The sequence below is a fragment of the Cydia fagiglandana genome, chromosome 13 (genome assembly GCF_963556715.1).
Source record: "Cydia fagiglandana chromosome 13, ilCydFagi1.1, whole genome shotgun sequence".
NCBI lineage: Eukaryota > Metazoa > Arthropoda > Insecta > Lepidoptera > Tortricidae > Cydia > Cydia fagiglandana.
In genome coordinates, this window is record NC_085944.1 from 13,288,218 (window position 1) to 13,312,243 (window position 24,026).

The 24,026-nt window shown below is 35.5% G+C and overlaps 1 protein-coding gene and 1 pseudogene across 1 annotated transcript; both read left to right on the forward strand.

The window, feature by feature from the left end:
• The first annotated feature begins 1,419 nt into the window (after positions 1 to 1,419).
• Positions 1,420 to 9,576, forward strand: LOC134669893 (putative inorganic phosphate cotransporter). Its single transcript, XM_063527510.1, has 10 exons — positions 1,420 to 1,561; positions 1,756 to 1,976; positions 5,421 to 5,606; positions 5,771 to 5,909; positions 6,337 to 6,560; positions 7,062 to 7,214; positions 7,504 to 7,636; positions 8,005 to 8,126; positions 8,575 to 8,697; positions 9,406 to 9,576. Exons 1-10 carry the CDS (start codon positions 1,420 to 1,422, stop codon positions 9,574 to 9,576), a joined length of 1,614 nt encoding a protein of 537 aa, XP_063383580.1.
• Positions 9,577 to 12,210: 2,634 nt separating this feature from the next.
• On the forward strand, positions 12,211 to 23,576 carry LOC134669894 (putative inorganic phosphate cotransporter; annotated as a pseudogene).
• The last annotated feature ends 450 nt before the right edge of the window (positions 23,577 to 24,026 follow it).

Here is a 24,026-nt window from a genome sequence, read left to right on the forward strand (position 1 = left end):
AATGTCAATATCTGAATGTAAAAGTACAATAAATATTGCTAATTTATTATTATAAAATTAGTTTCTATAATTCTACAACAAAGACAAGAATATAGTTAACGCCTAGTTACCGCTTTAACACCATAGACAAAGGATTGGTTGTTCGGGGCCAGCTACAAATCGAACGACTATACCTAATGTAGATACAAGATACTTCATAATGGCGACGTCATATTTACAATTATTTGCTATATGAAAACGTGTATATTAAACGCCAGACTAAGGAAATAGACACAGTAACTGAACTACTAAAAACTAAGTAAGTATTAGGTATATGAAATTGTCTACCGTTACCGCGGTAGTTGTATGTTATTCATTAAAGAAAACTATTTCGACGAATTATATCGCGTATACCTAGTGAATTTAATACATCTTGACGTTTCAAACCCTTTTTTAGTGTTCGTGGTCAACACTGACTGAGGAAAAATGTAATTATTAATTAATCTCTGTCATAATTACAATGTGCATAACTACCCATATACAGAAATATTGAACCAAAACCAAAACTATATAGTTTAAAGCTAGTTATATATTACTACTATTTTCAGTGACATCACTATACTAAAATGTCAACACCATTATTTAACACTATGGTATCAAGGTCCTATTGTCTTACTTGCTCCTTAAGATGGACTACTGGATCCCAAGCTAGAGGTAGAGAAGAGTCTTCACTGTTAAAGCTTGGATATTTCTTGACCTCAATCGCTTCTCGCAATATGGGAATATATCGTTTCTCCTTTACTTTATTGAATGATTGATTGGATTTATCCAAATGTATAATTTATCATGAACAAAGCCAATCATTCAATAAAGTTTGGTCTGATTATGCATGATTATTATAGTATTATTATATGAAGTCTATTTTCATAGGTTACCGTTACCTGTTTTATAATATTTACGCGCGTTCAAGAGAATCGCACAAATAAAAACGTTGCAAGTACACCAAACAAAAAAAAAGTTAAAAAGTTAAAAAAAAGTTAAAAAGTTAGGTTAAATAATTAAAAATGTGCTGAAGTGAAGTTGTTATAACCCGAAGTAAGCAGATGACGGCCGCGAGAGAATTCGTCGCCCATAACATTATTTGTACAGTTGTCTTTATGGTTATTGTTGTATTTATATGTAAATGTTACACTATGAATATTAACATATTATAAAATTTTATTATAATTTCGAACCCAATAACATAAGGAACAGTTTGCATCATTCAGAGCGATTGCAGGTTGAGCGTCTGATATTTTTTTAGCAATTTTTTTTTATAAGAGTTACTATGTGGAGGTCTTTTACTATGTAAAATAACTTTCTAAATCAGTTCTGTGGAATTTTATCATTACTTTACCTTATTAAAAAAGAAAACGTACCTCCTATGAAAACTTTATAACAATGGGTAGTTTAGAAAATCACGAAAATGGCTCAGATATATTGACTTATGGTAAAGTAACATCAGAAGAAAATAATACCTATAGTGATGTTGTAGAGAAAACTGTGTTCCAAATGAATTTATACGAAGAACCAAAATATATCGGTAAGTTGAAATACATACATACGATAAATTAGATTTATATGAAAGCTAAATAACTTTAATGCTCTGACAAGACGCTAATGAAAATTTCAGGTTTAGGTAGGGATGCCTTTGTATGATGAAATACGCAAATGAATAATGCTGGTATTATTATAACATTTTTATCTCATGTAATATTATTTTTCTGGTAATTATAGGATATGGCTACCGACATCAGCAGACGTTCCTGTTGTTTATATGTTTGACGATAGCCTACAGCATGAGGACATGCATGGGAGTAGCGCTGGTGGCCATGGTGAACAGCCATGATAAACATAATGATACTGTTAATAGTAACGGAACAATTAATCTTGAAGCCAATAATCAGATGGAGATGGGAAGTGTGGGAATTTTAAATGGAATTTTATATAATGAACCAGTAAGTATACATATAGGGCGTTTGTTGAACAACTAGTGTACCCTCCCCCTTATATATATAAATAAATATAAATCCCCTTAATAACTACTCTTAAAATTTGGCCCCGTAATCGTCTAGTTAACAGTTAGGACCCCTCGAAGTGGACCGCGGAAACCTAGATCCTTTAATGAGTAATGCTTATTTTGGACTCTGTTTTATTTTATTATTACCTAGTTCATAAAATAGAGATTTTATTACTGAGAATATTATTTATTATGTTATTAAAGAAAAATTTCAGGAATATTTTATTAAGTTATTGTCGCAGCATATTCAGCATGTTCTAAGGTAAAGTATAAAAGGTATTGATAAAAATATTAGAATGGTATGGTAATGCAGTATATAAAATATTAAGAAAGTTATATATTCTTGATAAAATGAGTTTAAAAATTTTGTTGGTAAAAACCTGCCACACCTATTAAGCCTCCGGGATAACATATAAGTAGCATTCCTGGGATAAGCCCGTTTACACCCTAACTTTTCAAGATTATGATTAACTACCAGCTTCTTGCGAAAATGCTACTCATACGCCCGATGCAGGATAGGAAGCTCCTAGTCCAGTCAACAAAGGTTAGTCGGAACACCTACCCTATCTTGTTAGCCAGACGGGCTTTGACCAACACTTCGGAACTTATGCGTATCTAGATGACTATGAAGAGAAGTGCCAAATATTCATCAGTCATCAAAATTAATCTTTTTTACATTCAAAAGCTAAGGGATATTAATCCCATTTCCATTCCCCAAACTAAAATATAAGCTGCATTTCTGGTCTCTTAGTAGTATAAACGAAGTACTAAATTTATTATGAAACTGAAAACGAACTATGAATGTCAAAATGAGTATTATTTCACTCAAAGTATCCTTTGGTTTACTCTTGCCTGCCAAAGGTCCCCTAAAACAGCTATTCTTTGATATTCCATCTCAGAATAGACTGCATTTCCTAGCAACTCAATTTGATATTTTAGAATTTGTTTTATAAATACCTTGGAAACCTGATTATGTTACCTAGTACTTCATCTCTACTCCAGACGACCAGAATTTTAATAGATAAAATTAGAATAAGATGGAGAATACCCTTTTACCCAGATAAATTATAAGTTCACTAGCAGAAATAGTTAACTCCGCATAATTTTATAATGAAGAAACCATATTCGAAGGTTTTAAACGAGGAAAAATATCAACCGTTTCAATCATAGACCCTAAATCTCTAAAGAACCCTAATTCCCTAGTAATAGTGTGCGATTCTACCAAGTGTGTCCCTATTAGATACAAGCTAAGCATTCGGCGAGTGACTCCGAGATTGCAACCTATCAACTCGAGTTATTGCCCCCCTCCATGGCGTTTTGCACAAAGGCAGGGAAGCAACATGGATAGGACAGGTCCCTATTGTGTATATAATTGGTATAAATAAATATATTTAAAATACAAAGCCTTCGAATACTGTAGATTTCAAGCAAGCCCAGGTTACCTCGGATATGACGCGCACGTGACGTCCTTGCTATTCATCTAACAGCTGGACATCGAAAAGCTAGGGAGGGAGACGTTTTAAGTCTGCTATGTTGATAAAAAGCAGACCCCAAGACAACCCTCATCTTGGAACAAGAAAGACCTCCTTCCATCCGCTGTTTGTCACCGTTAGGATAGCAGATGAAAGGCTAGACTAAACTGTATGTCTAGGCACTGATTTGGTTTTGAATCAAATGAGAAAATAAAAATTAGGAGTTTTCAGATTTAGGACAAGTAAACACTTTCCAAACAACTACATTTCTATTGAAAATCTCCTATAGAAAACTATTAGTAAAATGGGTACACTCTAACCAAAGATGCTTAAGTTTCAACAAAACGGAAACATATTTCCGCCATGCCAAAACAAAGACACAATTCCAAGTGCTACTCTATGAGATTTGGGACTTGCGTCTTAATCTCGATAAAGCCCTGCGACTCAGAAAAAATTGGACAGAGTATCCCCACCCCTCACCAATAATCTCCGCGTACTATACAAAAACCAAAGTCAGTTGTCGGTCCGGACGCTAGTAAAAGACTACCTCGCGTCCTTCCCCATCAGTCCTTTTATACTATTACCCATGTCGTCACTGACGACATGGATGTCGTCAGTGAAGACATCCCATTGTCCTCGGTCATTCACCCTGTCGTCAGTGAAGACATAAATGACCTCGGCAAGGACAAAAAAGTCGTCAGTGAAGACAAACCACCGTCCCATAATATACCCACTCACCTTACCGAAATATAAGTCTTACATACTTTACTTAAAGCTTATTCTTGGTTGGATAATTTAATAGAGCCGTTTAATGCCGATTCTTGACATGTTTCGCATGTAGTCCCTATGCCTTATACTTTAAGATTTACTCTTGATTAACCATGATGATCTTAATCTGAGCCATCTATGAATCTCTTACGTAACTACTTAAACCTTATATCCTACATGTTAAGGTCCATATTCTAATAATATAATGCTGATGAGGGTAGTTTTAAATCGTATTTACGCACGCGCATGCACAACGAAAAGTATGTTTGAGTTAACATTTTTCCCTTTATGATTATAATTATCGCGTTCATACTGAAGTATTTCATGTTTACCTTTATAATAATGTTTTTTAAACATATACAAGAAATTAATTATTTAATTATTGTAACCTTTTATCTACCTCACGCTTTTTGAGTTTTACGGTTTAAAACAATACCTAAATGGCTCCTCGCCCACACCTGTCAAAGTCAACGTAAACAACCTCTTACTGTCAAATGTTTTTGTAAACAAATCCTTGTCGTTATTTTGTTTTTACTAAGTCAATTAGCAATTAATCTAATTGTGGTTACATGTGATAAAGACTGGACTATGAAATCAAGTGCTTTTAGTTTGTTTGGAAATTTAATCAAAATCGCGAACGTAAACACACGACCGGCAAGAAAACTCCCGGAAGCTTTCCTTCACCGCTAAAACGTAAGTTTTATATTGAGAAATGAGCTTAATACTATGTAATAGGCATATGGCCAGTCACACTAGCCATATTGTGCGAGGTGATTATATAGGCCATCCTGAACAACATGTTTTATGGGAATAAATCAAATCACAAAAAAATTTTGGCCTTTTCATACATTTTGGTCGAGTGGATGTCGAAGTGGGTTGGTCCCATAGAAAAAGTTGTTCAGTATGGCCTATTTATGATCAATTGATCACTTCGCACAATATGGCTAGATGTCCAAAAAACGCCCTGTATTTTCCGCGCACAACAAGCACATGCAAACGGAGAACCCGCCTAACGGGTCGCTGGCATTGTGTAAAATAATCCAAATTTAAAAAAAATTACACAAAGCGATTTCGTCCCATACAAAATTTTAATTTCTCGCCTTTTTCAACTAACAAACTTATTTCACCCTATTGTTTTCAAGTACCCAACATTTCAATGGGATAAAAAGCATCAGGACTACATGTTAGCTGCGTTTACGTGGGGTTACATGATTCTTCAGTTACCAGCGGGCCAACTGGCTCATCGGTTTGGCACGAGGTATCTCCTCACCGGCGCGTTGATTATAAATGGAGTGGTATCTTTTTGCACACCATGGGCGGCTTATTATGTAAGTAGCCATTCTGCATTGGGATTATCTTCAGTGGTCTGTGATGTTTCAAAATAAAATAAAATGAAAATAGGCAACCTTCTATGAAAGCTAATTCTAATTAAGGTTCAGACAATTTTTTCAACGTAGTTAATTGTTTATTGCAATATAATTATATTTTTTAGGGAAATTGGATATTCGTTGTGATTTTGAGGATGGTTCAAGGCCTAAGTCAGTCTTGTTTTGTACCGAGTATCCACACGGCATTCGGAAAATGGGCGCCTTTGGAAGAAAGAGGCAGGTTGACCGCATTCGCATTAGGGGGTAATTTTTTTTATTCATTTGGAGATCGAACAACTAACATTAATATAGAAAAGAGTAGATACAGGAAGCCAATTAGAGGAACTCACACAGGTAGTGACATAATACTAATGCTGTTAGATAGTGTGTTAAGTTGAAATGCTAATATATTTCCTTGTATGTATTTTATTGTAATGTTATTAGACTAGTTATTATTCACGTGGTGTAATCAAGTAATCATTGATGATACTCGTATTACTAACCTAGTTGAATTCATGTAAGTTATCCTTATAACTACCCTCAAGTTGGATATAACACAGAAATCAGGCTTTAAAAATTTTGTAAATTTGAAATGTGACAATTTCTAACTATTTGTTGGGTTTCAATCTGAACTTCGCCTTTCCTAAACCTATTATGAATTTACTTTTAAAATACAACTTATAACTTTCAGGCCAACCATTAGGCATTGTCTTGGGACTACCTTTAACAGGCTACATAGCAGCTTCGTCCCTCGGTTGGCCGGGTATATTCCGGTTCTATGGGCTTCTATCGGTGTCCGTTGGCGCCATACTCTGGTTCCTTGGAGCAGATTCACCGGCCCAACACATTCGAATTTCTGTGCTTGAGAGACGGTATATTGAAGAGGCTTTAGGACAAACTGGGTCCGAAGGAAAGGTAAAAATAACGCAATGAATAATTTTGTTGATAATTATAGTTTTTCCCTTCCACGTCAAAACATCAATTGCATGATTACGTCTTGAGAAGGTATTATCAAAAACTAGTCCTTAATAGTCATAATCGCCCAAATCTTAATGAAATCCGAAACTTTCACGACTTTTCGATTTTTGACAAAGTTGCGTTCGGCACTCGCGGTCACAAACTCGGATTAGTCATTGGTCCAACATCATAAACAAGTCAGCAAAAAATCAGAACCCCGTAGTTTCAGGCGACAAAGTTACTGGATTGCATTGGGATTGTCAGTTCACGCAATGGAATCAGAGGATCAAAGTGGGTAGTATATTTCTGTAGGCCCCTAGAATAAATAGATGCATTGTACTGGTCAATAGAACACAGTCAATATTTAAATACATTTAAAAAAAAAAATCTTACGTGAGAAGTGAAACTTACTCGTAGCAAGGGAAATACAGTAAAAAATATGTTTTTTTTTACTTTTAGAAACACCTCAAAGTTCCCTGGAAGAGTTTGCTTCGGTGCAAGGCATTGTATGCTATCGTGATTGCTCACATGGGTCAGTCCTGGGGCCAATTGACGCTCTATACAGAGGTTCCAGCCTTTATGGACAAAGTAATGAAGGTCAATATAAAAGCTGTAAGTAAATTGGGCCATGATAACTTGATTATAAGATATGTTGTTTTCTAGAATCTAAAGAGAACAGTCGTGGTATGCATGGAGCCCAATACATTCCACAGCTCTTCTCTTTCCGAACAAACTCTACAATATTTTACCTATTGGGACAAAATTCTTTGTATCAAAATTAGTGATTGATCAGCTTACCTACTACCTAAATCATTATAATCATATTATGATTATGAGGATTGATGGGGGTTAGCGTAAAGATTTCTAAATCTTTTAATATCATACACTTCGTGGTTTTCAGAACGGCCTCCTGACAGCGTTGCCTTTCTTCGTGATGTGGGTGACTAACTTCTTTTATAGTTGGTTTACAGACATGCTCATTTGTAAAAAGTGGTTGACCGTCACAAACACTAGAAAATTGGCTAACACGATAGGTAAGTCCATCAATAAATTACATGACACATATCTCAAACTTGATGAATAGGACAGGTAACAAGTACCTATATGTAGGTACATTTTTTCACGCCTTATGGAAAACTTACGAAATTATTTGAAAAATATTCTGTGAAACTAAATTCTCCCGAAAAATCGTCGACAAAACAAAGCTTAATAAATATTCAAATTGAATTTATAATGTCATCATCTTCCTCGCGTTGTCCCGGTATTTTCCCACGGCTCATGGGAGCCTGGGGTCTGCTTGACAAGTAATCTCAAGAATTGGCGTAGGCACTAGTTTTTATGAAAGCGACTGCCATTTGACCTTCAAAATTTAATATAAAATGTATTCTTTTTTATTTTACAGGTACCATCCTTCCCGCTTTTGGACTTATCGCGTTGGCATACGTTAAAAAAGAGATTGTAGTTGTGGAGACTATTCTCGTCCTCACATGCGCTTTGAAGATCGCCGCTCATGTAGGGTGTTATGTAAGTTTACAAAAGAAAAGAAAACATCAAACATCAGGCATTTAAAATAAGTGAGGTACCTAGTTTATGTTCGTTAGTGCAGTGTGGCAATTAGCTTAGCTCGCAATTTTAACCAGTTTTACGCGGGGACGAACCGACTCTGAAACGTATGTCGTAGTAGACGTGTTTAGTGTTAGAATTTTTCCAGTACCTAATCCTCAACAGCGGAGCGATTCTTACTATATTGTATTTATATTGTACTAAAAAACAAAACAGGACGGTAAGACATGCCTAATATGCCTATACAAACACAACAAATAAAATACATAAACTTATAATACTTCAACGCAGTGCTCAGATATCTCAGTGTATCTATAATTATGGTACCTTCTTTAGGCTTCTTTACCTACTTCATTTTACAAGGCGTGGTTGTATGACACAACTGAATTCGATATGTAATTTTTGACAGGTAAATCACCTCGACTTAGCTCCTAACTTCGCTGGCACATTGATGAGTATTAGCAACTTTATGGCTAACGCGTTCTCCTCGTTGGCGCCCCTGATAGCAGGGTTCATACTTGTAGAAGATGTGGTACGTATAATTATATTCTTTTAATGTTTTAATATCAATTAGCGTCCATTTTATAAGCTGTCTGTAGATAGACTTTCACTGGTAGATTTTAACACCTCCATAAGTCTCAACTACCACCTGGCGTACACCGTTTTCATCTCTTCTTCTTCCTGTCCTTATCCCACGTTATGTGGGGTCGGCACAAAATGTTTTTCTATTCCATTCTTCTCTAACTTTTGTCACCTCAGCACTCACTCCTTTCTTTCCTCATATCCACATAATCCATCCATTGTTTTTGGATGTACTATCCGCTCTCCGTCCATCGACCCCTAACATTCTCGAACCCTTACATTATTTTGGCTATATAGCATTCATCCATCCTCATTGAACTAACCTACTACTTCTCATCTTCTTCGATACCGGTGCTACTTTCAAATTTCCCTTTTATATAATCAATCTCAATCCAATCCTTTCTTGTCACTCCACACATCCATATCAATGTTCTTGTTTCCGCTGCGTGCACTCTTTTTCCATCCATCACTTTTGTCGCCCAGCATTCTGATCCATTCAGACGTTCTTTCTTTTGCTCTGCCTTCTGGTTTACCGTTGCTACTAATAACCTCTTCAACTGTGATTTATTTATAAGTATAGAAATGATTACCTAGCTAAGTATTAATTTCAATTAAAAAAATATATAATTTTTTATCATTCATAATTCTTCTATTTCAGACGAGTGAATTTCTCTGGAGAAAGGTATTTTTCATAGCGGCTGGATTTTATGTATTATCAGATTTAGTTTACGTTATCATTGGCTCAGGCGAGCTACAGACGTGGAATAACCCTCAAGAAGCAACAATGCACACAGACAAGTGTGAACAAAAACCAATGCTACAAAATTAATGTAGGCATAAATATTTAATCAGTTTTCTAACTGTAAGCATTTCTGGTCTGGTCCAGAAACTTATTAATTTTAGACAGTCTTTGTATAAACTTTTTACTGTACAAAACAGAAATGTATGGCACAGAATAGGCAATACGTACAAATACAAAGGCGACTTATTTTTATCTTAAAAGATAAAATATGGTTGTCTGTAAAGTCGGTTTACGGACGATAATTTAGCGTGATAACGTCATATCATAAGAAAACGTGGCCGTAACATTACCATGGAGATCCGTCAATAACGTGACACTTTTTCGTGCATGTTGCCGGTGTTGATTTATAAGATTTTATCATGTCAAAACTACTTTTATTGAGGAATTTTGTAAAAATGTTTTTTGGATTTACCTGTTAGGGCCACTTGCACCATTCCACTAACCGGGGGTTAACTGGTTAAATCTGGAGTTACCATGGTTACCAGTACAATTTGACACTGGATTAACGGTTTAACCGGTTAACCTCGGATTAGTGGGACGGTGCAAGTAGCGCTTAATAATCGGTTTTTAACATTACACAAATTCGAAGCCAGTTACTAGTCTCTTATTTATCCACCTGATCGGCATCTACTCCTGTTAGCCCTCCAAGCCCTGAAGGCCAATGATAATTCTAAAATTTGTTAGGATTTTCATAATTTTTATTTTCATCACGGCATATTTGAGAGAGTGAGCCGCCTCCGAATCAAAACAAGAAGAAAACCTTAACAAATCGTTACATCAGAATTCGCCTCCTGATTATCAATTAAACTGGTAAAATAATTTAAGAACGTTGTTATATTGTTCACGTTCTGTTACGTTTCCTTAAGGCGCCTTTCCAATGATGGCGTTAATCGGAATCAATGTGAATTTTCTTTTAAAAGTATACTAAATAATCCTAAAATTTTTAATTTCGATGTGGGTTAAGTGCAACATAGTTTATTTTTGTCGGGGCAAGATAAACAGTATGAGGACTCCCTACGAGTCGTTTTCTTACCCTGGTGTTTCTCTTACCCCATCTAACATTATGCTTTCAGGATGTTAATTTATATAGTTTTACCCCTTTTGGTGTAGAAACACTCGGCCCGTGGGGTCCCGGTGCTCTGAAATTTTTCGGCGCATTAGCAAAGAGGCTGGTGGATGTAACTGGGGACCGTAGGGCTGGCAGCTTCCTCGCACAACACATTAGCATTGCAATTCAGCGAGGTAATGCTGCCAGCGTCTACGGTACCCTGCCGAGGGGCGATTTTTTATTGTAGTTTAGGTTTTATTTTTATTAATTTAGTATAATTTTAGTTTATAAGTTTTTATACAACATTTATATTGATTTATATAGTTTTTTTTCTTTACTTCTGATATTTTTGTTGAAACGTTTGAAGTTAAGCAGCGGTTAAAACAGAAACACATTAATAATAATCGAAGGACATTTAAATAAGCAATGTTTGCGCAATTGTCACATTAATTAAAATATTAGCATAATTATTATGACGCCAATAATATAACAGGTACAAGTAGTGACGGTTCTTTTCTTATCAGACATTTAAACTTTATGTATTTGTTATCAAGATTCTGAGCAACAACGTTGAGCACGCTTAACAAGTAAATTGTCGGATTAAAAAATAAAAAAATAACGGCCCCTAGCCTGGTTGGTGCTGGTGCCTATCCTGGCTATGAAGCTGGTGGTAGGTTTCGAATTCCGGTAAATTGTTTGTGTGTTTATGAATATAATTTTTTAATTGTGGGTGTTTGCTAAGTAGGTATTTAAGTCTTTATTTGTAAGTATTTATGTGTAAAGTTGTAGTCATAATATTTATTAAATATAAATTTAATTATCTCGGTAAAAATATATAACAAAGACAAATTTTCAATTATCTTTTTTTTATATTTCATCAGAAGTTAACTAACGAAAATATGAGAGTTAAGAATTACGATTTGATCGCTTTACAAATTAAAACTGAATGATAATAAAGGAATATTTTAATTTCAGTACTTATTGAGATATCTTCTATGAAAATTATTAAAAACAATGGATTATTCAGAACAAAATAAAACGAAAAATAATAAACCAACAACAGAAGAAAATACAAATAATGTTGTGAACAAAACTGTGGCTCAGATGACTTTATACAAAGAACCCAAAAATGTGGGTAAGTGTAAAGAATCTCAAAACAAGATGAATGAAGAAGACGAAGCATGTTTGTGGATGCAATTCTTGTGTGTAGCAACTATGACGAAGCCTGGGCTAAGGATTGATATTGTATTTAATTCGTTTTTGTGTATATTCAATAGATGAATAAACTTTTAAACTAGAATGATATAGAAATGCTAAACTCAAAAATGTTATAAGGTGTAAATTTAAGCTAATAAGATTAAGGATACACTACAAGCTGATAGTGGTGACAAAATAATCATATTTTTATGCATAAAAATTCACCCAAGATAATCTTGGGACATTTTTAGATATAGATTTAGTTAAGAAACTATCAATTGAGAAAAAAAATGAAGGGAATTGGGTGGCTATGGTGGCCATGGTACACGGTGGCCTTGATAAAAATACTAACACGACTAAATTGACCAATTCATCAAATTGTAGTCTCAGATTCTATCGATAATTTATCATTTTCTTCGTTATGTTATTAGTTACATACGTTAATATGTTTAATTCAAGGATACGGCTACCGACATCAGCAGACATTCCTATTATTTGCCAGTTTGACAGTAGCCTACAGCATGCGAACATGCATAGGGGTGGCTATGGTGGCCATGGTACACGGTGGCCATGATAAAAATACTAACACGACTAAATTGACCAATTCATCAAATCCAATTGAAGCTGATAATCAGACGGAGATAGGAAATGTTGGAATACTAAATGGAATTATCTATTCAGAACCAGTAAGTCCTAAACATCTTTATTTGATATTTTCATCTGGTGCTCCATTATTACGACACCCTGTGTTATAATAAGCACATTAGGTAACTACGTCGAAAATTTAAGTAGCCATATATTATGTGCTGTAAAACGATGTACGATACAAGTGATACAAGTGTGACTCCTTGCGAATTTTAAATTTTTCGCACTTGTATCGTAAATAACTAATGGTACTTAGATATACCTATACAGTATGTAATTCTTATGTAGTCAATTAAATGTACCTACGTATTTATAATGTAAGGTTTCCCAGGTTAAAAGTAAATCAACTTTTTGGACTTGTTACTTACTTACTTTATCTATTTTTTTTAGAAACGTTAAAATTGATTTTTTGTACATATAGAATGATGTGCCTCAACATAATTTATTTCAGGTTTTGCTTTTTCTTTTATTTACATTTATGGAGTGAACACCTATAAATTTTTTATTTATTTTAACTGTTAACGGCCACTTGCACCATTCACTAACCCGGGGTTAGCTGGTTAAACCTGGTGTTACCATGGTTACCAGTACAATTTACTGGGTTAAAGGTTTAACCGGTTAACCCCGGGTTAGTGGTATATAGCAAGTGGCGGTAAGCTAATTAGTAAATGGAGTCACAAAACTTTCTCTTATACGGTTTTCAAGTACCCAAAATTCCAATGGGACAAGAAAACTCAAGACTACATGATGGCGGCATTTACGTGGGGGTACGTGATACTACAGATACCGGCGGGGCAACTTGCCCATCGTTACGGTACGAGGTACCTCCTTACAGGGGCGTTGGTTATAAACGGAATAATCTCTTTTTGCACACCATGGGCGGCCTATCATGTAAGTATTCAGAATTTTCATAATATTTATTACAGTGGCTATGAGATCAGTGGATATGAGAAGTGAATATGTGTATATTTTACGCAGACAAAGATCAGCAAAAAATAGAACAGTGCATACAATCGGATTTAGAAAACATAATAAAATGGTCACATGACAACGGTATCATTATAAATATGTCTAAAACAAAAGCTATGCACATATCGTCTACTCATTATCAGAAAAAATGTAAACATTATAAGATTATAGGGCACACATACGACTGCTTACATAAACTAAAAGACAACTGTAACTGTAACATAATTGAGTTTGTTGAATCATATAAATATTTAGGGTTAATAATAGACAGGACATTTAACTGGAAATTACAAGTACAAGCATTATGTAACAAACTGAGATATATTTACGTAACTTTCCAACAACTTAAAAAATATGTAAATCGTAAAACCATGCGAACACTTTACTTTGCCCTAGTGGAATCACACATAGATTATGGATTAATAGCATATGGTCGTACATTTAAAACACAACTAGATATGATTAGAAAGCTACAGATTCGGTATTTAAAATTATTAGTTAATCCTAAACAGAAAAAAGCTTGTAACAAAGATTATGATCAGTTGTTTAGATTGTGTAATATTCTACCAGTGAATGTAAAGTTTAAGTTATTTGTAGCATCTCATAATTATAGTACAAAGTCATTTCCATGTAAAACACAGAATAAAGATAAAGTGACAAGAAGAAAACCTAAATTATTCTTAGAAAATTTTACTCCCATTAATTACTATGGAGAGCGGACGTTTCAATATTTGGTACCTAAAATATTTAATGCACTTCCAGAAAAACTATTTGCTAAAGAGATAAGCCCACATACCTTTAGAACAAGTGTTAAGAAATATTTCATAGATATTTGCCCAGAGGAACAGTAGAGAGGGGTCAACTTATTATGGAAACATATAAAAGTGGACCCGTCTTTGCTGGCCCTGAAGGCCTATAATAGAATAACTAGATTTAAATTTGCATGCTTAGTTATTAAGTTAAAATAATACAGCATGTTTATAAATATTTAACCGACACAAACATGTATATCAAGAGCCTTACTAACTGCCATCAAACTGTTTTGCAGTTTGGCAGTCCTATTTCAATGTAACACCTATGTACTGTGTCTTATGAAATAAATAAATAATAATAATAATAATAATCAGCCGCGGCCAAGGTGCTGAACACGCATCAATTGCCAAGGGGCTAACCCCTATTCTAAAGTTCAGATATTTTTGAGCACCTCGGCCGCTGCGATATTTCATATATATGTCGGCGGCCGATCATAAGATCAGGCATATCGTGAAATTCCTAGGCATATCGTGAAATTCCTAGGCATATCGTGAAACGTGAAAATCTTTGACTCGTTCCCTGAGTCGACTATTTCTGGGCAGTTTGCCCTTCGGGCATCTGAAGCAACCTAACGACCCTATCTTACCTATATATTGGTTTAATGTGACTACCCTCAAAACAAATACACAGGAACATTACGATCTGCCTGATCTTACGATCGGCCGCCGACATATGAAATATTTATAAAAATGTTAATGCAGAGGGGGGAGAGGAAACTTTCTTAGGCTTTTTTTCGCGTGACACAAGATAAAACTGCGGCAACATAAATACATCATCTGTGAAATTTTCAACGGTCTATGAGATAATGTACCAGGCTGTATCTCACGAACCGTGATAGCTAGACAGTTGAAATTTTTACAGATGATGTATTTCTGTTGCCGCTATAACTAAAAACAGAATAAAATGAAGATTTAAGTGGGGCTCCCATACAACAAACGTGATTTTTGACCAAAGTTAAGCAACGTCGGGCGTGGTCAGTACTTGGATGGGTGACCGTTTTCTTTTTGCATTTTTTCCCGTTTTTTTTTTTTGCTTTATGGTACGGAACCCTTCGTGCGCGAGTCCGACTCGCACTTGCCCGGTTTTTTACCCTTTGGGTACGGAACCCTAAAAATATTTAGGACTTAATTTCAGTAATCTTGCAATTTTTTTACGTGTTGTAGTTCCATGTGGTTTGCAATGGTTATAATTCACTTAAAATTATATATTATGTCGTAACATAGATACTTTATTCATATTTCTGTCATAGCCACCTTGAATTTTATTTTGAGGGCGCGCATAAGTTGTTCGCAGAAATCGCGAAGCGTCTGGTTGACGTAACTGATGACCGAAGAGCTGGCGGCTACCTCGCACAACATATCAGCATTGGGATACAGAGAGGAAATGCCACCAGCATCCTTGGTACAATGCCTAAAAGGCTTATTTTAGATTTAAGCTAGTTATTAATTTATTTGAGTAATGCTACTGTATAAATCTTGTTTGTAAATAAATGATTTTTTAGGGAAGTTGGATATGCGTCGTGGTTCTTTGAATGATACAAGGCTTAAGTCAGTCTTGTCTGATACCAGGCATGCACACGGCATTCGGAAAATGGGTGCCTTTAGAAGAACGAGGCAGATTGTCGGCATTTGCATATGGAGGTAAGCAAACACTATTAAAACACAAACACTAAATAAAATAAAATGTTGAAGGAAATAAAATTATTGAATAAATAAATATGTTCGTACAACCTTTCACAGATCAACCTAGCCTCAAACAAAGCAATGCTTGTAATAGGCGACGGTAAACAGATATAGTTTTTTTTTTACTTTTAATGATTTAACAACTATTAACATTCAACTTATTTATAAAAATTAAACTAAATAAAACTATTATTAAATTATACTTTAACATAGTAATAAAATAAAATAAAAAATATCAAAGAAGTTATAAAAATAATACCTCTTCTTAAACCTCCGCCTGCGGATAATTAAATATACTCAGATAACATCAATTAGTAAGGAATATAAATATTCGTGACAAACACACCAATAAATGTCCATACCGGGATTCAAACCTGAAGTCTCCTGCTAACGTATATGAAGATAAGATTTTTTGAGAACTTGTCTACAAGTATATTTAATGAACATACAAAAGTATGAAAATTACCGAGTTTTTGTTACTTTTCAAAATATGACTATCTACCTATTATTTTGCTACCTACCACGATGTTAGTTTATTCTTATAATCGATCTTAGTACAAATTGTTATTTTCAGGCCAACCTCTAGGAATTGTCTTGGGGCTACCATTAACTGGCTACATAGCAGCTTCTCCACTTGGCTGGCCCGGGATTTTCCGCTTCTATGGACTTCTATCACTGTCCATGGGGGCCGCCCTCTGGTTTCTTGGAGCTGATTCCCCCGGCCAACACTCAAGAATCTCTGTTGCTGAGAAACGGTACATCGAGGAGGCTCTGGGAAGAACTAGTACCACGGGCAAGGTAAACTAAGGCTCGGTAATCCGCCAATTAATATTTTTTTATAATACTTATAATAAGCTTAGCTTCAGCATACATAATCAGCCATAAATAGGAATACATAACAGTAATTGGAAAACAAATTGAAATTTTTACCAATGTTTGCACGAAAAAAAATGGTATCAAATGGCGGTTACAGCTATAGCTTGGAAAAGCATAGTGATTTAAATACGTACTTACCTGCAATACCTGAATGCTTAATCTTGTCTTTGTCACGAGAAAATCTGCCGTATATATACAATACACTCTATTTAAGAAACATCTATTTTTCAGAAATTGCGAAAGACGTTTTTTTTCGTTTGTATTTTGTTATAAAACCGTAAATATTCATGCGATGGACAAACTTTAGATAATAGAGTACATATTATGGCCAATCAAAAGAAAAACACCTTATAATATATGCAAGTATTTAACACACACAAGTAGTAAACAAAACACTGTAACTCGAGAGAGCTTGGAAAGGGTGAGCTATTTGCCCTATAATATGACGTAAGACATGTCAAATTATAAGGTAAATCCGACCTCCGGTCATGACACGGCAGAAATGATAGTAATGGATATTTTGCAGGCCAAATGGTATTAACAATTTCAAATAAGCTGCTTCATCATCATATCAGCCAGAGGACGTCCACTGCTGGACATAGGCCAGTGTCCCAAAGAGTGCCATGACAATGACCGGTCTTGCGCCACCCGCATCCAGAGGACTCCCGCGACCTTTACCAGTAGCCTAAGCAAATTAGAAAAATCTGCGGAAATAATTCGTGTAGTTTTGAAAATTGGTACAGGTATACCTTGTGGTGTCCAGATAAACATACTAAAAGTCCTCGAGGGTAGGGGGTGTGCTGGGGGTGTAGAGGGGGGTTGAAGGTACTTTTTTTCATATTTTTGCTCATATCTCGAATATCTGTACGAATAGCATTATAATTACTTAAGACAAAAGTTTTAACATAAAATTTACTACAAATTTGGTTATGTTTATTTTTACTCTGCGATCAATACTTTAGGGGCTACAGGCTGTTAAAGTTAAATAAGTAATAAAAAATAGACGGTTTAAGAAAACGTCGTTTTTTTGTAATTGTTCATCACAAATAAAAAAATTTGCTTAGAGTAAGCAAGCTAAGCAACCTGCTGATAAAATATAAAAAAATAGGCCATATGCATGTCGGGCCATGCTCAGTGTAGGGTTCCGTAGTTACCCGTCTGTCAAAATAGACTATTTGCCATGACTCAAAAACAGCTGTACCGATTAGGTTCGCTATATTTTTCCTTAAAAGTATTTACTAAGTTATGTTTTCACGATTTTTTTCATATTTTTTGGACCCATGGTTCAAAAGTTAGGGGAACTAAGGGGTACATCACAACTTTTTTTCTTTCAGATCGATTATTTCCGAAAATATTAAGTTGATCAAAAAATGGTTCCTGAAAACCCGTATTCGTTTTAAAAGACCTATCCAACGACACCACACAATATAGGGTGGAAGCGAAAAAAAATTTCATCCCCACTTTAATGTAGGGCAACCATCATAAAAATTTTTTTTTCTAGTTTTCATGTTTAAATTTGACACGAATATATAAATCAGTTACGCTGACAAAGTTGTAGAGTCTGTGCGGAAAGAGAAGAGTCGTGAAATGTATTGGGCCCCATAGAATCCACGACTCTTCTCTTTCCGCACAGACTATAAAATATAAATTAGAAAAAATATTTTTTTAGGGTGGCTGCCGTACATTAAAAAGGGGATGAAATTTTTTTTCGCTTCCGCCCTATAGTGTGTGGTGTCGTTGGATAGGTCTTTTAAAACAAATACGGGTCTTCGAGAACCATTTTTTGATCTGCTTAATATTTTCGGAAATAATCGATCTGAAAGAAAAAAAGTTGTGTTTTCCACTTTAGTTCCCCTAACATTTGAACCATGGGTCCAAAAACATGAAAAAAATCGTGAAAGTAAAGCTTAGTAAAGACTTTCAGAGAAAAATATAGCGAACCTAATCGATTAAGCAGTTTTTGAGTTTTTGCAAATAGTCTATTTTGACGGACGGGTAATTACGGAACCCTACACTGAGCATGACCCGACATGCTCTTGGCCGGTTTTTTTTATATTTTATCAGCAGGTCATTTAGCTTGCTTATTCTCAATTAAAATTTTTATTTATGATGAACAATTATGAAAATACACGACGTTTTTTTAAACCGTCTATTTTTTATCTCTTATTTAACTTTAACAGCCTGTAGCTCCTAAAGTATTGATCGCAGAGTAAAAATAAACATAACCAAATTTGTAGTAAATTTTATCTTAAAACTTTTGTCCGAAGTAATTATAATGCAATTTGTACACATTTTCGAGATATGAGCAAAAATATGAAAAAAGGTACCTTCAACCCCCCTCTACACCCCCAGCACACCCCCTACCCTCGAGGACTTTTAGTATGTTTATCTAGACACCACAAGGTATGCCTGTACCAATTTTCAAAACTACACGAATTATTTCCGCAGCTTGCCCAAATTCGGCTTAATTTGACGTGGCTACAGCAATAAGTTACTTGTCGTAATCGAAATATTGTTATTTTAGAAACATCTAAATGTCCCTTGGAAGGAGATGCTACGATGCAAGGCGTTGTACGCTATCGTGGTCGCTCACATCGGGCAGTCCTGGGGTCAGCTGTCGTTGTACACAGAGGTCCCGGCGTTTATGGACAAAGTGATGAAAGTCAACATAAAAGCAGTAAGTCGATGATTTCATTATTTGCTAGTTAAGGATAACTCACGCTAGACCGGGCCAGGGCCGGGCCGGAGCTTCCGGCGCTTCGTTTTCTATGGAAAGCACCACGTGATCACCGATCAGCCGTCATAGAAAATGTTGGGTCGGACGCCTCGGCCCTGGCTCGGCCCGGTCTAGCGTGATTCAGGTAACTAGTGCATAATCGGATTGATAATATAATACAGATGACCTAGTCACAGTTTTATTTATATGGATGTTGTGCAAAATTGTTTTCCTTCGTATTTTCTCGGAAACGTTCGTATTTGTCATGCCACTTCAGTCAACCTTAGTACTTTTTGCACCAAGACTGACTGAAAAAAACGAAGGAAAATAATTATGCACTACATCTGTACTATGTATAGTAATAGTCTAGTAATTCAAAATAATGTATTTTTTTGGACTGATTATTTTCAGAATGGGCTCCTGACAGCGTTGCCTTTCTTCGTGATGTGGCTCGCAAACTTTTTCTTCTGCTGGTTCGCCGATATGCTCATCGTCAAAAAGTTGCTATCCGTTACCAATACTAGAAAATTGGCAAATACCTTAGGTAAGATTATTAGCTACAAATACATGTTTTTGATATTCAACAAGTCTGGTAAAAACTTTAGAAAACGCAATGAACTTTTATGATATTTATAAAAAAAATAAAAAATTGTCATTGCTCGATGTAACTAAGAAAATGAAATATAAATTAGTAAAAAGAATCGGAGCATATAGAACGACAGTAGGACAGCGCCTGTTGATTATGAGAAACTTTTAGTTAGACAAATGATTCGTTTAACTATGTATAGGTAGGAGGGTAACCACACTAAAAAGGGGTATATTGTCGTTTGCAAATTCAGCGACGTTAAACTAAACCAAACTTATGTAAACCTGATGTAAACAGATAAAATCCTCAATTGTTATAATGACAACATCTTACAAAATGTTTATTATAATAAATTCTTTGACACACCCAACAATAAATCAGTTATTTTGAGAGATTTTTTAATTTCAGAATTACTTATAAATGATTTTCTTTTTTAGAGGTTCATATAATTAGTAAACTTTATTACATAATATATACTTTAGTAAACTAGGAGTCTAAGTGGTCGTCATGGCCAGTTGAATAGATCATCGTCATCATCATCACACTTTATTTTTTAACGTTTCTTGCCTTTTTATTACAGGTAGTGTCATACCTGCGGTTGGACTAATTTTGCTGGCGTACGTTGAGAAGAATATTATTATTGTAGAAACAATTCTAGTCATCACCTGTGTATTCAAGACCGCTTTTCATGTTGGCTGTTATGTAAGTTACTTTTAATTAATTGTTTATCATTTCTATACCACACATATTATATTTAGTTTATATTAATCGTCATATCCCATATTCGTAGTTTCACTACAGAACAGGACTGTCCATTTTTGGGCGTACACAAAAATACTAACTATAGCTTAATTAAAAAAGAGTATCCTTTCAAAAGTCAATTAAACTGATTCAATACATTTATTTGTGATATGTTATTTTTAGACTTAACGTTGTTAATTATTTCAGTTCATTTAGGTTATTTTCTCAAGGTGCAGCTCCCTGCACCTTAAAAAGTCGACTGCGGGAAATTTCAACTAATCGAAATATATTACATAATTAACTAGTGACATAATATGTCCGATAGCGAAAAACATGTTTTTTTTTTTAATTTCCCGCAGTCCAAATTGCGTCCCTGCACCTTACACGTAAATTAACTTTGAATCTCCTGCAGACCATATTATTAACGATTCTGCAGTCGACCCCCTGTATGATACGATCTCTATTTTGAGGGTTTTTGTACGGAACCCTAATTAACGCAACCGAGTGTGAACAGATTGCGTTATCTCTATATGTCAAGAACTTGTGATGAGGATGGAGGATGGATAATTTATGGAATATGAGAGAAAATGTAATTTTAAGCGGTTCCCTTTTTTCCGTCACATTCACCATTTAAGATGATGTAATGTTTTGAAAAGATGTGCTCGCCGAGTTTCTTGCCGGTTCCATTTAAGGATACCCTCCTCCAATTGAGGGGGGATTTAAATCTTCTCGGGACAGGGGTGTAGGATCCAAAGCCGGTATACATTAGTTTTATTTGACGTTCATAAGCGCATTGTATATGCCTATTTGAATAATAAACTATATTTACCTTTAATATTCCTTGAGCTAGAGTCTCTTATTGTGACTTGATGGTATGACAATTATAACTTGCAGCTTGACTTGATTTGGCAGGTAAACCCAAGTATACACCCTTTAAAAATATAAGCGAGCTATCAGTAGAATTCAACCAATCATAACAATAATGAATAAAGAACTAACTATAGGGTATATTCCTTTACATTGTTTTTTGATATAATTAAATTACTTGACTTATCTTGGCAGGTAAACCACCTCGATTTAGCTCCCAATTTCGCTGGTACTATGATGAGTATCAGCAACTTTGTAGCTAATTTATGCAGCTCTCTGGCGCCAGTGGTCGCAGGATTTATACTTGTTGCGGATGTCGTATGTATAATTATAACTTACTACTACTACTAATACTACTACTACTATTACTATTATTACTTACTTACTTACTAGATTGGCGAAATGACCCAAAATTAGTCTCCACCACAAGAGTCCCCATAATTATAACTGTCAACTTATTTTAAATTTACTAGAGCTAGTCTACTAGGTGAAAGTGATGGACTAAATGCTGAGCAATTACATATAAAACCGGACGCCTGCCTACTGCAATGGTATCTGCACAATTTTATTTCCGGCAGACGATGACATAAGTATGGACCCGAAAGATGGGCCCCCACAAAAAGCGATATCTAGGATGGCTCAAGGGAAACAAAATCAAAATCAAACAAAATCAAATATCATTTATTATCAGGCAACTATATAAGGCCCATAGATACATACCTTACAAACTAACATACATACAATAGTAAAATCTTACAACACCGGTTAAACACCGGTGCTGATTGTAGAGAGGTATCCCTGGACTTTAAATATTGCTCGACTTATGTTTATTACACGTCTACATAGCTCATAGAACATAGCTCTCGCGGCTGCAGTCTGGGCGGCCGGCTATAAGGGCCACCCCACATCTGGCGTCTTTCGAGCGTCGGCGTCCACTATTCTATGGCCGCTGCTCGACGCGACGTCGACGCAACGTCGACGCAACTGCACAGCGACGGCATTTTCCATAGCGCTGACCAGACGCCGACGCTCGAGGGACGCTAGATGTGGGGCGGCCCTAAGCCAGGCACAGGCAGAGGACATTGCACCGGCCTGTCGGGTGACAACTCCCCAGGAGCACTCGGTTACCGGTCGCTACTCCACAACAGCTTGCCACAAGCTGCCCTGGGTTGACTATTTAGTTGCACTAGCAAAACCGGTGGGCGATGGAGTCGCCTGTATCTGGCTGGTTTTAGTAATTTGCCACCAAATGAATTCTATTCACCTATAAACAGAGTTCATTTTAGTATAAGGTTTCAATAACTGGCCAGCCTTCAATTGAATTCTGTTTATAGGTGACTGGAATTCATTTTTAGATTAAGGCGGCTATTAGTTACTATAACCGGCCAGTTACTGACGAATTACCCTACTATGCCGCAATGCAAACAACTGAAATAAACGATGATATCTAAAGTGCGTCTCAGTTAAGTCTGCAGCAACTTAGCAGCGACATAATTTCTGTAGTCCTAGTGAACAAGGACACAAGTCTCGGACAGAACCGGTGTAAAATGGTGTAAGTTCCATTCTATTCATAATAAAAATAAATAAAAAAAAGTTCCACCTAACACTAATGCCCTTTTACACCTAAGCTGCGCGATACGTACCCTTTTTCACTAGATCTACAGATTTTATCTAATACATATATATTTATATAATAATTATTATTTAAATCTATTACAGACTAGTGAACTTCTTTGGCGGAAAGTGTTTTTGGTAGCCGCCGGCCTATACTTGGTAACTGATCTGGTTTACGTCGTGATTGGCTCGGCCGAGTTACAGAAGTGGAATAGCCCGGAACAATGTAGAAGAGTAAATACAGAAAACGGAGAGCAAACACCAATGTTATGAAAATGAAATACTGCAATTCATAATAAAAACTTAAGCAGTTTTTACATTATTTGTTTTTTTTTTTATAATTAATGTATTTGATATTTATATATTATGGATATTTATATGGATATGTAAAATATCCGCGCCGACCATCACTGTCTGAATTATTATCTCTCATTCTTAAAAGTTACGGATTACTCGGTAGTCACCCGGATAAAATGTCCATCGTGAAAAATGTTGTAAACACCTAATATTTTCCCGTCACTTTTTAATCCTCCGGGGTATTGAATAACTATTCAGACGTCGCTCACTAAAAAATACTAACGCAGAATTTCCTCGGTAACTTGTTGGTGTCAGAGATTTTCTCGTGTTTTTTTTGGCCTAGTTAGGATAGGCACACAGGTTTCTTTCAATACTTATTCTGGTAACTTCATTTTTTTTCATTAAACTTCATTAAACATTTATTAA